This window comes from Vidua chalybeata, chromosome 1 (genome assembly GCF_026979565.1).
Source record: "Vidua chalybeata isolate OUT-0048 chromosome 1, bVidCha1 merged haplotype, whole genome shotgun sequence".
Classification (NCBI taxonomy): domain Eukaryota; kingdom Metazoa; phylum Chordata; class Aves; order Passeriformes; family Viduidae; genus Vidua; species Vidua chalybeata.
Window position 1 is genome coordinate 28,546,295 of NC_071530.1, and position 17,317 is coordinate 28,563,611.

At 34.4% G+C, this 17,317-nt stretch overlaps 1 protein-coding gene across 2 annotated transcripts in view; it reads right to left on the reverse strand.

The window, feature by feature from the left end:
• Positions 1-17,317, reverse strand: part of DGKB (diacylglycerol kinase beta) — a 337,113-nt gene that overhangs the window by 207,118 nt on the left and 112,678 nt on the right. Inside the window, exons 15-17 of one of the 2 annotated variants that reach the window (XM_053956122.1) lie at positions 14,980-15,012; positions 11,205-11,321; positions 6,640-6,713 (exon numbers count right to left, since the gene is read on the reverse strand). In XM_053956122.1, the coding sequence (XP_053812097.1) occupies positions 6,640-6,713; positions 11,205-11,321; positions 14,980-15,012 (224 nt within the window). The remainder of the gene's footprint in view (positions 1-6,639; positions 6,714-11,204; positions 11,322-14,979; positions 15,013-17,317) is intronic. The other variant, XM_053956128.1, reaches the window with a different exon arrangement.

Consider the following 17,317-nt stretch of genomic DNA (forward strand, 5'->3'; position numbering starts at 1 on the left):
CAAATATAATTAATTGCAAAAGCTAATTGGCTTTGCCACCCACCAAAAATGTCCACATAGACTGGAAAACATTCTGATAAAGAAAACTTGTGGTCGACTACATTTCCTCAGGATTACATTTGAACAGGAAGAAAATGAAAAATATTTGAAGCATTGTTTTACTAAATTACACTTATTTTTAAATTATCTGAATAATAGGAAGCAATTTATTGTTACAGCGTGACAAGCATTGCCCTATCCCACATGGGACCCCATTTGCTGTCCTACCCTCAGCAATTATTTCTTCTAAAGTGTAAATTTAGAAAATTGAGTTTACTTGCCCTAAAAGTATGACAGAGATTTTGTTTCTTCATTACAAATATTAGAAATGTAATTTCCTAAATTGACTGGAATGCAGTAGTGATTCTTTTCTCACACAGAACCAAGAAAGGACACAAAAGACTTGGAGCTCAGAATAAATAAATATACACCTGGGATGTATGACAGTATTTTAAATTATAAACCCCTGTTTCTTGGTTTTAATTTTAATGCTTCTGTCTTTAAGCTAATTAATATTTTAATGTTTTTAAGAAAGCATTCATTTTTTTCCATTGAAATATTGCTTCTTTTCTTTATAATTTCTTAAATAAAATAGAAGCATAATAAGACCTGAATTCTAGGTTAAAATGTCCACATTTTCAAATACAGCACAATAAAACTGTCGAGACACAATCTATGTGCACATTCAGGATTTTTTTTTCATATTTTTTTCTTGATAGAAATGCATAATTTATCAAAGTAGCTGGAGAGCAAGTGTGTAAAAATACTGAATACAAACAAATTCATAATTATCTGTAAAATTGCCCAACTGGAATATTTTCTTAACTTCTCAATTATTTAGTGATATCAGCTTCATCAGGCATTTTATTCAAGAACACTCACACAATATATTCCTGATGCTATTCCCGACAGAAAAAGTCAGTATGAAATTACTAGTTTCATTTCACAAGTATGCACACGTCATTGTTGATGGCTGTGACGATGATTAAATTAGACATCTGACAATGGATTTACAACACAATATACATATTCCCATTTTACAAACGTAAAAGGTGTTTTCTAGTTAGTATGTGTGATTTGCTTCTCAGAGATGTGTAGAATTTAATCTGGTCAAAGGTGATGCTAATTTCATTTGTGTAGCTGACTATAAGAAGTTCATGAACAGTATTTTTATGAAGTCCCAAAGGTTTAAGAGTTATTTTCCTAAAGTTTGGTGCTACAAAACATACTAGCCATTACCTACACTCACAGTGCTGTTCTCAGGTAACAGTGAAATGCTAGAAAAGCCTTCTTAATAAAAAGGAGGCCTGGTTTTTCTAATCAGTACCCAGAAGTCTGACTGCAATAAGGAAGAGATTACACTGAATTGTACTTAGTGCATACCATTCATGGCTACCAGTTGAACATCAGTACCTGCTAAATCACTCCATAATGACTCACTGCAAATGACACATCAAGTTATTAAACACATTTATACATTCTAGTCTGTGTAAAATTCATAAATTGATAGCTCATTTCTATCCATACATTCTCAAAAAAAAAAAAAAAAGTTAGAAACTGTTTATAAATGTTTCCCTCACACTAAGCTGTACACAGACCTAACAGGGTGACACGGGGGAGCCAAAGAAAAGGGACAGTAACTCAACCTTCCAGTTTTACATCTACAGTATCAAACAGTGCCACTGACTTGGCTCTGATTGCCCTGCTTCCACAGGGCACTGGATGTGGTTTCCTTGTGACTGGATATTTGTGCTGACAGGGCCATGAGGTGGTGTGGTGGCAAATGCCCCAAAAAGATATTTTTGTGATGAAATGCAATTTCATGAACGAAGCCAGTTTATGAAATTACCACTTGTCAATAAACAGCTGTGCTTCTGTGCTTCTGTAACTACTTTTGGGGCTATTCTGTGATGTGGAAACTAAAAAGATTCAGTTTAGAACAGAAATCCACAAAGAAGTTTCTTCACTGCCATTTTTCTTTTTATTTAAATCATGCCCATGATCTCACATAAACCTCAAAACACTCTGCTATAATAACTGAGGAGGCAGAAAATTATCTCAGGAATGGCCAAAGGAGCTGGCATTATCTTTAAACAGCTTGCCTGCTGAAGAAACTACTTTCGAGTGCACCTTGAGCTGAGTTAGATAAAGCTGTCTTCTGGAGGAGAGAGAAAATAAATGGCCAGAAACTAGCTGGCAATTCAAAACTGGCAACAAAGTTGACTACACTGTGGAAAAAGCTGGCCATGGCAATGCCTTTTGCCGCAACTGGGGATGCATCTTCAGTCCTCTAGGGGCTATTAAAGATGTGGTTAATATGGGCTTCATTTAGCCCTGATGTCAGACAAGGAAGAAGCCAAGGACTCCTCTCTAAAAAGAAAGAAATGCTAATTTTCTCTTCCAGACATACAATATTTGAAAAAGAATATTTGAAACTGCTTTTACATTTTGTCTCAAAGCTAAATGAAATCTCAGAAAAGTAGATTAGTCAGAGGGGAGGAGGGAAGAGCTACTATGAACCCAAGTTATTTGAAAACAGCAAAGGTTAAAAATATCATCAACATTGCACAGACACTGAACGTGGAGTCAGCAGGAAACGTGAGTGTACGGAAGCTGATCTCCAGTGCATCCAACAGCACATTTGTCAAGGAAACAATTGTGTAAACTCATCCTCTGGTCAGGCAAATAAACTGGAAAATGGGGAAGTGGAAATCAAAGTAATGAGTATGGCAAAACAACGGCATGATTTAGAAGGACTCTTTATGTGAGAGACATTACCCTTAACAACAGCCTTTAGAAGCACTACATGCTTCTTGGATATTCTTTCTGTTTAAAGAAACTATTTTGTCAATGGTGTACTATATATATATATATATATTTTATACATAGATTATTGAAAACTGTTGCCTTGATTAGTTTGATCATAAATGCAGACATCCCAAACAGATAGCCCTAGAATGAAATGGATGTTCTGCATTTTTTTTGGATGAAATTAACTGCACGTGCCCATTTCATGCACAGCCACTGAAAACATGCTATGGTGTGATACAGCCTGAGGAATTCACTTGCCTGGGTTTGATGAACTCCTATTCAGTCTCATGCGTCGTTAAAATCCATTTCTACTATGTGAAAGCCTTAAATTAATCAACTTTAATTCTATTTTTCTACTTTCTTCTAAATAAACATTGACTTATATTTTTATTCTATTATAAACATCTGTATTGTCTATTAAACAAAATAATTCAAGTCCAAATAACTGCAAATACACCTGAGTGTCACATGATGGGCCATACTTAACCTCCCAGTTGAGAAGAAAATATAATGGGGCTATTGTCATAATTCTTTATTTTGCAATTGTATCTGAAAGTCATAGCATTGGTCCTTAAAACAGAAACTTATACAGGAAGAATACATTTATCACTACATATTCTGAAAAACTGAATTTCTAACATAATGAAAGTTTCAAAATGTATCTATAAGATACGGTTGTAGAGAATATATTTTTGTGTTCTGAATCCACTTTTTCTACATATCCATTTGTTTCCCCCCACACCTCTGAACATTCAAAAACTAAAACTAAGGAACTAAACTTCTTTCACCTTTAAGTGATCCCGAATTCTCTTCTTCTGCATTTGAGAGATTTGAAAAAAAAAATAGAAAATACAAGAGGGAATGACTGTATATTTCTGGGGGTGTGCATTGATTCAACTGGTTTCCAGTTGGATGTATAAACTCTCTCCAAGAATAAAGGCAATGAAATGGGCTGGGTTACCATATGGTAAGGCATACAATCTTGTATGGGCAACTATGGGAACATGGGAGTCTTGCCAATCTGCAGTAACCTTCCTATGTTCAATGAAAGTCAATTAGAAATCCTATCTTCGTTTATTGTGACCTCTCAAATACAGAGAATCCTAAGTAAAGACTGAGGCATAGTTTTCAGTAGAAGATTTCTTAATCTGAATGAATCAAGATAATGAAATTCTGTTCTACAAAAATTACAAGGTTTTGGGTTTGTTTTGCTTTCTTTTTTCCCTTACAGCTGGGGAAGTCTTACTTTTTTTACACTGTATCCTCTAGTCCTACCCTCTCAGCACCTGACCAGACTACAAAATTTCAGTAATCAAAAAGCTGACTTGAATGCCATTGACTTAAAAGTTGGACTCGATGATCCTTGTAGGTCCCTTCCAACTGTGAAGAAATCTGTGAATCACCACAATTGTGCATTTTGCAAAGTAATTTATGTCTTGAGATGTCCTGCGATTTTACTTTCCACAAGATGTAACTGCCACAAAATTTGAAGGTAGGGAAAATATGGGAATTTCTTTCTGGTTACTGGCTGTAAAGCAGACAGATAAAACCCAGAAAAATGAAAGAAGTTCAATAATATTTCTCCTGAGAATGTTTTCATCACTTAGATTGAATATTCAAACTAAGATGCACTCTTAGCATCCTTATTAAATATTTTTGCTACTGGCATTGATATGAAACATTAATACCTCAATAAATGGAGTGCAAACCCCTTCTCAACAAATAGTCCGTATGTGGACTTTTTTCAACCTTTTTGAATCTGGCTTTAGATCTAACTGTGAGATATTATCTACTAATGGTGAATGACCTGAGATATGTTTACATGACTATGCAGTTGACCTTTTGATGTGCTTCTCTTAAAACAGAAATACTGAGTGCGACCTTGACACAGTATGTAATTTGACATTTTCTGTGCATGTGGTATCAAAGCAAATTTAAGAGGTTCTTAGAATTCACTATACTCAGCTGCTGGTGCTTGCCCTCATGCTGTACACTTCATTGTGTAATGACACTTGTGGATAATGGTGCTAGTGAATGAAGTGTGTATAGGGCATCCATTTTTAAAATTCAAGTAATTCCTGTGATCTGTTTGGCCTTAGTAACAGTTTTATTGACATAAACTGAGAAGTGTTAGACTCTAAGACATGAAGGGGAATAGGAGCTTTAGATGGGGATCAGATTTTAGACTTGCTTTTACCGTGGAGAATATCTAACATTAAATGACATCCCTACTGCATTAAGCCCATTCAAATAGTAACACTTGAGACCAATTATGAGCTAGGAACTGAAAGCTGTGAAACAGCATTTCATTAAATTGTTTCTAGGCTATAACTAACTGTGTAAGTGCAGCTCTCTAACCTGCCTCTCACCTACATAATTGCAGACTGGATCTCTGATCTATTCACTTCATATTGGTACTGTAAAAAGTCAAGCTGAATGGTAGTGCAGATTGCCTTCCACAAGACCCCTAACTGCACAGTAGACCAGGGCTGCCTCACAATGCTACTGTGGCTGAAGCATGAAAACTCAGGATGGCGCACACTGTTTTGTTCCAATTGCAAAGGCATGTTCTTGAAACTGCTTAGAATTAATCTTCTAGATCATTAACTGCTTTTGACATGCCTAGCTGATACCTAGGTATACCAGTCCACGGATTACATAATCAGCTCTCAAGTGGTAGCCAGTTCTCTCAGAGGCCTTCAAATACAGTTTTGATTAATGCTCATTAGCTTTAAGAATTTCCCTAACAACTACTCTGCAGTAGTCCTCCTTGACAGTTTACTTTTAGGAGCACAGGAAGATGTGATCTAAGGGAGGCATGGTGGAGGAGGTAGGGAAAGCTGACCCACTGTAGTTTACTTGCTTGGTTCCAGGCTTTAGAACCACACTGCATCCCTCCTTTTTTGCTTCTCGTTACCCATATCATCAGTATCCACAGGTGTCACCTTCAGCTGGATCCTGGCCAAAAGACCATAATCTTTTTCAAGACTTGAAGTTACAGCACTCACATGGTGAACTAGGCTAAAAAATTTAGAGATTTATGGGATGATCAAAAATGACCACATCGTTAGCATTTGGAATCCTGAAACATGCTCTGCAAAGTTGGTTTAGGGGGCAACTAATTTAGCATTCCTGCCTGAGTAGGAGGACAATGCTCCTTACTACTTTATCAGGCCTCTGATATGTTAACACTTAGACTAGTAAACTCAGACATTTTAATTGAAATCAATGTAATTACTGACATATGTAAAATTAATATGTCTTTAATTTCGTGTGATTGGACTCTAATAATTCAACTGGATTTTTAGAATGCTTCCTATCTACAGAAATCAAAAGGTTTCTTTGAAGGAAATCTTATGAAGAAGCTTGAGAGCCTCTACTACTAAGTCTTTAAAAACCAAATAATACATTAGAAAATGGAATAGTGCTTCTAATTTAAACTACTGGCCTGCCTGTATAATCATTACATAGATTAAAAGAAAACTGTTAGCACTTTAAAGTTCTAATACAAGATATGGCAAGTCACATCTTCATACAAATCACACAAACCCATGCACTAAACATAACTATTTTGATTTGAAACAAAACTTTTCTATAGAGTTAACTCTTGTTTTTAACTGGAGAATTTATAGGTACAGAAATATAGGATGTTCAACAGTGAGGAATAGCAATATAAAATTTTGGATTTTTTCCACATATACAAACTTTTACAATTAATTTTTAAACCTTTCACAGAGCAGAATCAAGAAAGAGAGGGAAAAAAAAAAAAAAAAAAGGAAAAACCCTTACCTTTCTCCTTGTTTCCCACCACTTTTAGGATTGACAAAAACTAAAAGTGGATGAGTGCCTGGAACTGGAGTGATCTAAAAGAAGGGAATAACACAGCCACTCATTAATGCTGTGTGTTGCATTCATTTTTTCCTATAGTAGACAGAAAACAAAAAGCTTAATGCAAACTCTATGTTATGCTATGTAATCCAGCTGGAAGCAATACCATAATTTGCAATAATCCTCACTTCATTAATTTGCCCGAAATTGCAAGTGACTTCTCTTTTAATGCTGTCAGTTTTACAGCTGTGTTGCCATTTTAACCAATAACGCCACTGAAATACTGAGCTATATACACACATAACCTATCTCTAGATATGTATTTGTGTGTGCATATATATATATATATATATACACATATATACATATATCCATGAATAGAGAAGAAAATTTTAAATGCTAATTTAAGTAATTTCCTTAAAACAAAGGGAAAGAAAAAAGCTTAAAAGACACTGTATTTTGGAGTGAGAAATGACACTATATTATATACTATGAAGGTCAACTATAGCTATATTGGAACACTGAACTTAGCAGATTTTTTTTTTATAATGACAATGAATATCTGCAATATTTGATATAATATGAAATCACACACTTTTTAAAACATGGCAACCATAACATTAAGGAATTCCTTTAAACACCTGAGAAAGCTGAAAAATTTAAGAAGGTAGAGGAGAAACCATAAGGAAGAAAGGCAAGTCTGAGGAAAATAATGTTGAGGAGAAGGAAGGAAACAATGACTTCTGCCATTATTTTTTTACATTCTTTTGTGTATGGAAAGTTTTAAACATTCACATTAATATTTAGCTTTTCAAAGTAACACCTTCATCCTAAGTACTATGGTTAGTCTGTATTTTCAGATACTCTGAGATGTGTGTCTTCATTGCCTTTATTCCAACGACTTGAACATAAAAAAATTACACCAGATGATCTCTAGTAGAGGTCTTTAAATCACGAAGCTGGACTATTCATATTTAGAAGCATCACTTTTATTTCAATTCCAAAATTTTTGAAAGTATGTTAAGAGTTCAAAGTCATCTCCAAAGTCATACACTAACAACTTCAGAGATGAATCTTGGACCATCTGTGTTTCAAAATGATGCATTGAAAGGTCTTGCTTGAAATCCTTATTCATAATTCCTGAAATAACATAACTTGAAGATTTCATAAAGTGTAATTTAAGGCAGAACCTGAGAAACATCATAGCTAAGGAGTTTTACAGGCATACTAGAGATATATGTATATAATCCTACAGGCATCTAAAAGTACTTTTACTAGTAAATGTTAAGCACTAGTGTGTCAACTGTATTCATGATTTCACAGAAAACCAGAATCAAATTTTGATACATACAATACATACAAAAAAATAATGGAAAAGTCCACAAATTCAGCGCTATTAAGCTAAGCATGAAACCAACTCAGTATCACCTGGCATAGTAAAATGCTGCACGTTGAAACATACATCAAATTGCAGAATACAGTGAAGTTTGTCATATATTTAATTTTTACCTACTGTTTTAATCAATTTTAGTTATTTAGCCAATTCCCATGGTGTTTATTCCAGTGAACTAAGTGTAAACCAATGGTGCTCATTGTGACAGAGATGGAATACCTACTGAAATCCCTTAGGATGCAGGTTAATTAATGAGACTCATCCTAAGGTTATACATGATCTATTACTTCCTCTAATTAGAAATAATAATCCTGATCATTATGCTGGTTAGCTAGAAAGCAGCAAGATGAATGTGCTTAACTATGATTAATTGTCTTAAAGTTGTGCAGACCTCCACTGACACTAAGTTATCTGCTCACTCTGTCTGATGGAAGGAAGGTTTGGGCTTGACCTTTGTCTCAACAAAAGCTAAGTGATGGAATTTTCTATTTCAAATCTTTTTTTTCAAGACTCAATGAGATTATTTCAAGTAGAAGGGTTTGGCTCATCAAAAAAAAAAAAAAAAAATCTAATAAATAGTCTGTATCCCACTGGCTCCAAAATAAATTTTAATTAAAGTTTTACAGCTTTTCCAAATTACTTTTCCAGATAACATACGGTATTTTTATATCATGAAATGCAACTAAAGATTTAGACTAAATTAGTGAACATTTTCAAGCCCTAATCTAGCACAATTTAAAGGCAATCTTCACAATGTTATAGGACAAGGGGCTTAAAGTAAAAAGAAAAAACAAAAAAGAAAAAAGTGGTGGAGCACTTATATATAGTTTCTTCCATATTGAAAACAGAAGTCTAACAGCAGTAGTATCAAGATCTTTGCTTTTTTACCTTGTATCTTAAATCATAAACAAATGCAATTAATAATTAATACTGATTAAGTTTTCTGAAATAAAACCCTTGCTCACTGAAGATTTTGTTAAAATGAGACCATGCCAGCAGAATCAGAGTATTAGAAACAGAGTAGCATGCCAGATATGGGAGAATTAGTGTAGTACACATTGATCAGATACAGAATCTTTTCTCCAGACCATCTTTGGGCAAAATACTAATATTAATTGCCAGTTATATTTATAGCATCTTACATATTTGTGAGAAAACCTGAAAAATTACACAATCTGTGAGGGAAAAAATCTTAACATTCTCATTGATCCCATCCTTTTAGTAAGATAGCCTTCAAGGTCCACTCAGCCCTCACAATAACTACATTAACAAGATGTTACCATTTTTAATGCCAATCAAAAATTAAATATTTGATGCTTAGATGGATTCCTGCCACTCAAAACCAACTAAATCCATCCATGAAAAACAAAGACCACAGTACAATCAGAAAATTAGGGCCATAACTGCAGAATTATTTCTAATGTTATGACCACAGAACCGTGTCATGCACTACATTACAAATTTGTCATTACAGAACACCAAGCACTTCAACAAACACCTCAAATCTATTTAATAATAATTCTGTCATCTTTGTCCCCAGTCTCCTTTTGTCCATCTCTAGCAGTAATAAAGAAAAGCAAGGATGAAACATAGGCTTTTGATTCATCTTGGAAAGACACGATAGAATACAAATTCTGGATCACACTAAAAAATTTAGGGAAAATCTTATGACCTGAAAACAGACCACATAATAGTTTAAAGTTTTGTATTGAAGAGTCAATGGTGCTAAAAGCTGCTGTTTTGAGTAGACCAAGTATTATATCCTAGGCACAGTATCACATGAGTGGGAAATAGAGACTAAAAATAGCTGAAAATAAACTATGTGCATAAATAATCTAATGTTTGGAGTAAATACAAAATTCATGATACATGGTGCTGCAACCAAAAGGAGATGCCAAAGATGCTCCTCTATCTAGAATACTTTGTCTCACTGGAATTGCATGGATATCACCCAAAGTTAGAAAATACCGAGTATTTCCTTTAGCACAAACTTATTCATCACATTGTGACTGATTAGACAGAACTTGAGCTTTCTTTCAATTAAAACTCTAGAATTTTTTTCTTCATGTTTTGTCACAGATGATCTGGATAGCAATGAAGCCTGTGAAAATTCTAAGTGCAGGAAGAGATTCTTGAAAAATCTTGAAAGCAATGGGTAATGATTGCTTTAATATCCAACTATACCATCAATGGAGCATCCAAGTAACTGGATAGGTTTTAGGGTTTGTTTTTCAGGTTTTGCTTGGATTTTTCCCCTTCTTTGGGTTGTCATAACAAGAATGTTTGACTAACCTAAAACACAAAACAAATACAATAAACCTTCCTATCCTGACACAAGATAAAATAATTATGAGGCACAAAATAATTGATAAATGGTAATGGAATCTTTTTACTGAAGCCCAACTGCAACATATCAAAAGATAGAGAGAACAGACAACTATGCATATTAAATGATTATCACATTGTTATCATGATGATAATTTAACTCCTGAGGACATAAAGCAGCAGCATCCTGCATATGGACATTGATTTCACTCAAAACTACTCACATCTCAAGGGAAACAAGTCAGCAGTTCAGGCATGCCTCTAAGTCACCATTCTTAAATAACACTAGCTCTTCACTCACATGAGTTTTTCTTTTCAAGTAGAAAAGAAAAACTCCGTTTTTATTATAGATATTGCTAGTAATGAAAACACGTTGCTTCTCACCACTCTTAATGTTGCCAAATACCCTACTTAGAAAAACCGGGACAAATAACACCTTTGAAGTTTACTCCATCCATTAGTTAACAGGTCCAAATGAGAACAGTTAACAGTTATCAGGATAGACTTAGATTAATAATGTAAATTTACACAACACTGCATGACAGATACCAAAATAAACTATTCACCCCATGACAGAAGTGTTTTAGAGCTAGTCTTCCCTCCCCCTTATTGTCTTGAAATCTTAGCAATCACATGAGAAGCAGATGTGTATCACAGGATTCCCGAACCAATGGAACAATTTACTTATTGACTTTTTAATAATGTAAAAATGAAGTATTAGAAGAGTGAATGTATATTTCACTTTAAACATATTTCACTCTTCATACCTAAAATTATCTCCTTAATATTAAAATAACAATAATCACACCTGAAGGCCTTGTCCATCTACAGTCACAGAATTTGCTCTTTGCATTTTGTTCCGTTCTCCCAGTTTGTTCATTTGTTGGGGGCAGCTCTTTTCTTTTTTCACCGTTGCTTGTCTTTCCTTGAAAAGAGAAAAGGAAACATTTTAACACATTATGTAATGCTATAATGCTATACAACTGTAACTGAGACTGTACCTCCACAAAGTTGTTCTTTTGACTAGCAAGTAAGGTCAGACTCTTCTTTAATGAAAATGAGATCTCAGTCAAGTTAATACACAATGTCTGGCCACTTCACATAACATCTATCTATGTGCCTGACATTCTATAATGACTAGGCAATAGATGGATGAAAAGTGTGCAGTCACAACACAAATTAATGCAATGATGTGAAAAGATAATATGACATTACCAGGGTGCCATTCTGAAACTTGAAAGCCAATAATACAATATACTTGATTGTTTAATAAGCATATTGATGAGTAATTTTTCAAAATTTCATTCTGACTGCTAGTAGATGTTGGATGCTTCAGAGTGCTTTACCATTTGGGCAAAATATATCCAGTCTAAATGAACCATAATCAATTAGCTGAGTAGCTTTTTATAAAACATGTATGTCATATCCGAAGGAAACCAGAATCAACATCAGATTCTAAGCTGCTGGCAACTTTTGATGCTGATACACAGCACAGTGAGATGGTTACTTGAAAGAGAAAAACTCAGTATTATATTGTTGCAATCATATTTTCAACTGTTATCAGGTTATTTCAGATAACTCTGCATGGAAAAAAGTATTCTCATTTTTTTAATCTCATTTATTCTATTTATAAACTGTACCCAGCATGTCCTTTTAGGTTGTCCAAAAAATGCACCATAAATTAAGACAGCAGATATTTATCAAACAGAATCAGTGTCTCCAATCCCAACTGCACCCCAGCCGCTTTCCTCACTTCACAAGTACAAGGAGGCTTTAAACTAGCCAAGAGAATGGGCTGGCACAAAGCTGCTGCACTAGAAAAGGATCATGAAGGACATTGTTGCACACCCTGCAACTCCCTCCAGTAACAAGTTCATTAAATGTTACCATTTACATTCCACACCAGGCCAAACCCATCTCTGTGCTACCTCCCATAAAGCCTTAAGGAGCATAGTAGCAATTAATCCATGAAAATCTTTCAGGAGCAGTTTTTACTTCTAAGAGGCACTGACACAAATTCTGTCAGGAAGGGCGTAACTCCCAGCTTAATACAGTGCCTATTAACACAAATGTGGACCCTGACTGTTTTTATATCATCTTCAGTTTCTTTAAGTGAGACTGACAGAGTCTCAGTCTAGATCTGACGCAAAGAGTGGTCCAGGTCATCCTAAGTTATTTTGGGGTAGCCAAGTGCTTGGGGGAACTGCGACAGTCTGACCACATTTTGTATAAAAGAATGGAAAAATGTATGCCGCTGAGAAAAAAAAACAAACAGACAAAACAAAACAGGAGAATCTACACAATTGTCTGTATGCAGTGAAATTCCTAAGAGGTTAGTTAACAGAGCTCTTGGATGCTTTGTGTAACTTGGTTGGTGCAAGGCAAGATCCAAGACTCTAGACTGCAGTATCACTGCTTTAAAGATAAAAAAGCAGAAGCAATTAGAGCTATTGACCTCATCCTTAATCTTAGCAAAAAAAAAAAAAAAAAAAACACTGTATGTATCACTGCATAAGAAATCACCAGCTCTGCACTTACTTATTTGATTATTTTTTTAGAAAGTAGAACCAGGAGGAGACACTCAAAGAGAATAAAATTTTTGAATTAACAGAAAACATTTTGCACAGCGGATTGGTTAGTCCCAAGGACAGCAAATAAGATACTTCCATATGAAGGAAGCTCCACACTTCATTACAAATTTCAGAAGTTGCTTTGAGGTTTTAAACAACTTTGTGAATAATTATCCTTAAAAGTCATTACCTTTTATAAAAAGAATGTATACCCTGTTAAATAGGATTTTACATTCTAGCCAAATCTGGCTCATGAATACTGCAACATCTTCAAAAATCAAATCAGATGTCAGTAAAGCAGAGAAAAAGCTAGTAAAAATTGTGATTTCTAGCAAAAATCAGAGATGGAGAGCAAATTTGAAAAAGCCTAGGAAAATCTTGAGCTAAAGGACACATTTGTGACAATTCAAATAAAAATTTAGTCAAAAGTAACTGACCCAGAACACTGAGTTTTTGCATTTAGAGAGGTTAAAAAAATGTTCAAGAGGCCTACTTATAAAGTGTGGCACTAAAAATCTTTTTGCATTTATCATGCTACTATTTGGTGAAAAAGTATTTATACACTGCTGAGACCTGTGCCCAAACCCACTGTCATTAATGACTCACGTAAAATGCAGTAACAATGACCCAGAGCAAAGTTTTGGATATTGGGGTGATACAAATAGCAGTAAATAACCTCAGCTGGCCTTAGTCCTATGACTACTGCATTACCATTCCTTCTCCAGTTTATATTTCCCATCCCATAAGCAAAACCATTGCTTGATTCACAAAGACAATACAAGATTAGGTCATGTATCTCAGGTAACATAAAGGAAAAAAGAATATTCATGATACAGAAGTGTCTAGAGTGTTAATAATATGATCAAAGATGGATACCTGACCTCATTAACTCTGAAACTCTGCTTTCTTCATTGATGATTTTTGAAGAAAGTACAAGTATTTAATATCATCCATCTTATATGATGCCACAATACATGTCACCATGTCTATCAACAGTGCTCTCTAAAACCTATCTGAAGAAGCTGACAACAGATTCTAGATTTCCTAGAGTTATATATCCTATAATTTTTAGATATGTGTCACACTAGTGAGGATTTGACTGAGTTTGTATGATATAATGTGATGAATTGTATAATAATTCTAATTAATAAATCTGTTAATGGGACACAAAAAGATTTACCACTTCATTGATTTTTTTTTTTTTTAATATTCTTGTGCAGACCCTTTCTTTCATATATGAAATACCAGTTGTGCCTGACATAGAGTATCTTTGTTTTGGGAACTAAAACATTATGAAGATATCAGAGAGTGTCAAGAAATAAACAATTTAATTTCTAAAGTAGATAAAAACAGAAGAGGGTAAGAATGCATAACAGTCTAAATATTCGAATAATGTTAGGAAAAATTTAACACGGATTGAAAAAAATGGTTTTATAAAATGCAAAAAATTATCTTTCAATTTAAGAACTAGTTCTATAATAGTTGTGCTATTTTTAATATCTTGCTAAATAAAGCATACAAAATGATCCAATGTACCTGTGAACCATTTTGTTTAGTGAACATGCATGGAGTTGACTGAGATACTGAGTACAGCAATTTAAACACTATTGTACATTTTGATGGCTCAAAGAAGGAAGCTTTTTGTTCTTTTGGTATGTGCCAGCACACATACCTTCCAAAATAGTATTTACCACAACAAATTTTTTTTCCACCCCTTTTTGCACTTCTCATGTCTTATTTTCCCCCTTGAAGTCAATATTCATTAGCTGGAGCATCTATCATTCAGGACTGCTCCAGAGAGACCACGGCCAGGTGAGAACTACTCAATTGCATCTATTCCATATTCCATATCAGAAAACAATTGACAAATAAGACAGGACTTTCCAAATAATAACCCAGAATATCATCTCTAGATTTTTGCTTCAGCCCCAAAATGCACTTTGTAGCAGAAAGAATGTACAGTATCATGAACTGTTAGTACTCGAGCGTTCGTGGATGCCTCTCGCTACGCACCTCAGGGAGCATACCTCCTAAAGTGGGAAGCGTCTGTTGGAAAAAGAGAATGTTAGGCTGCAGCACCAAACAGCTGGGATGGAAGAACATGGACAGGGTGTTCACAAGGAATGTTACCTTGCATCAGTCATACTTAACAACAACATACAGAGTACTTTACTACACTATTGCACAAGTGAACTTTACTGATATTTTGGCAGTCGCATTACATAATTTACACTCTGGAAAGTATGTGTGGGATCATTTTAACACCAGCCAACAATCTTAGAAAACCTGAGGACTTCATCCTTTTGAATAGCAAAAAGAGATACTTGATACCTGGAGAGCTATTTTGATTTTATCTTCCAGGTCTTTGAATTCTCATCCAAATCAAAGAATCTTGTTTAAAAAGCCTTCTTCTGATTGTATAGCTACAATTAACAAGCTATGCATCATTATTCCTCAAAAGCTGCTTATATTCTTTCTTTATATAGAGGTAGAATCTTTTCCTTTACACAAAACACTCACATTTAGAAATACCACACTCTATCATAGCTGTTAGGGTGAAAACAGATGAATAGTTATTAAAGGCTCACTAAAGAACTGCCTCTTTATAATTTAACTGCTGACAGAATCCAGGACAAATACAGCAACAACTGCTTTTTCTCACCTTGCCTTTTAGTCAATAACTGCAAATATTTTTTTTCTGAATTATTTCCTACACAAGATTATTTAATTCAATGTATTTCATAACATGAAACAACAATTTACTTATACATTATATAGGATTGCAAAGTCATTAATAAATGCTTAATACCATTACACAGTTTGACAAGTGACAGCTTAAAACTTGAGATTACTTCTGTATGATAATTTCTTCTTTTATTATATATATTTTGAAATTAAACATATAACTTATTCGGGCATGGAGTTGCATAATGTGAGAAGTATAGTTTTAGGTTATTGTGCATAAACTAAAACAGTTTAAAAAAGTTTAAAAGAATCTTATTCTAGACCTCCAAAACTTCATGGAGGATCAGACGGAATGCATACCATACCAGATAAAGATATCCTCAAATGCTTGCATGATGAAATTTAAATATGCGACTTGAATACCAAACTGGTGCTTTGGGGTACCTCTTAAGGAACTTGAAGGAAGCTGGTTCCATGATTCCTTAGAACTATTTTGTTTAATGACATGGGAATCTTTAAGGACATAATAATTATACTAATAGATTATTAATAATATTAGGTACTCCTAGACTGTAATTTTGTAAACCTATATGGCATTCAAGACCCTGCTTACAAAACTCCCATTCCAGGCAATTTCTATCCATAATTATACAATAACCAAAGAAAATTAAAATTCAAAAATCCTGAAAACTAAAAGAAAAAACACAACACCACTATGCCAAAACCATGGCGTGCAATCTATCTGTAATATCTATTAGATATCACATCCAAGTAACAGTGATTCAGATGACCTAAAATATTTTGAAAATTTATTTTCTAAATTCTCCACATTTCCAGCTCTGAGTGCATGCTAATCAAAAGAGCCTACATTAGAACACCACATCATGCTGTCTTGAAAGCTCATAGAGCTGTAGCACAATACCCAGCTCTAAATCCCTAGGCAGAAACTAGAAGTCATCCTGTCGACAAGATTATTAACCAATTCTCAGCAAAAATACCATCCAGTGAGCTGCACATGCCCATACTATAAAGGAAAGTTAAGGCTTCTAATTAATTTGAGACCTGTCTTAAGAAAAGCATTTGTAGCTCAGGAATCACATCACACCATTGAGAAGGAAGCGTTTGTTACCCATAATACTGGTAGCCAAAATACATACAACAAGACAAGGCTGGAATGGAGAATATGTGTTTAAGAATAACTTCTAAAATTGCTGATTGTTCCTTCTTCTGAACAAGGAATCACTATGTGGTAACTTTATAAATATACTTTGTGCTCCTTTTTTAGTTTGTCTAAATAAAAAGGTAAAGAATGAAACACCAAAACACAATCAAGGCTCTCATTTAGCATGTTGGCCTTAGTTCATCCAGTTTTCTGTACATAACTTGCCTTACATCTTGTACCCATTCAATACATACATCAATATATAGTCCAAGACCTTCAACTGGATTTGCAACTCCAGCTTGGGCTAGAGCAGCTGATTATATATACTGTCCAAGAAAGACTAAAGTGTTGGAAAAGAATTTTGAAAATAAAATCATATTAAACTCCAGTGGGAGAGGATATAAGGAATAAACTTAGAAACAGACAGTAGTGATGAGCTGTGGGCAGGCAACTAGATATAACTTAAAATGATTGAATGGCTGCCATTTCAGTTTATCAGCATCT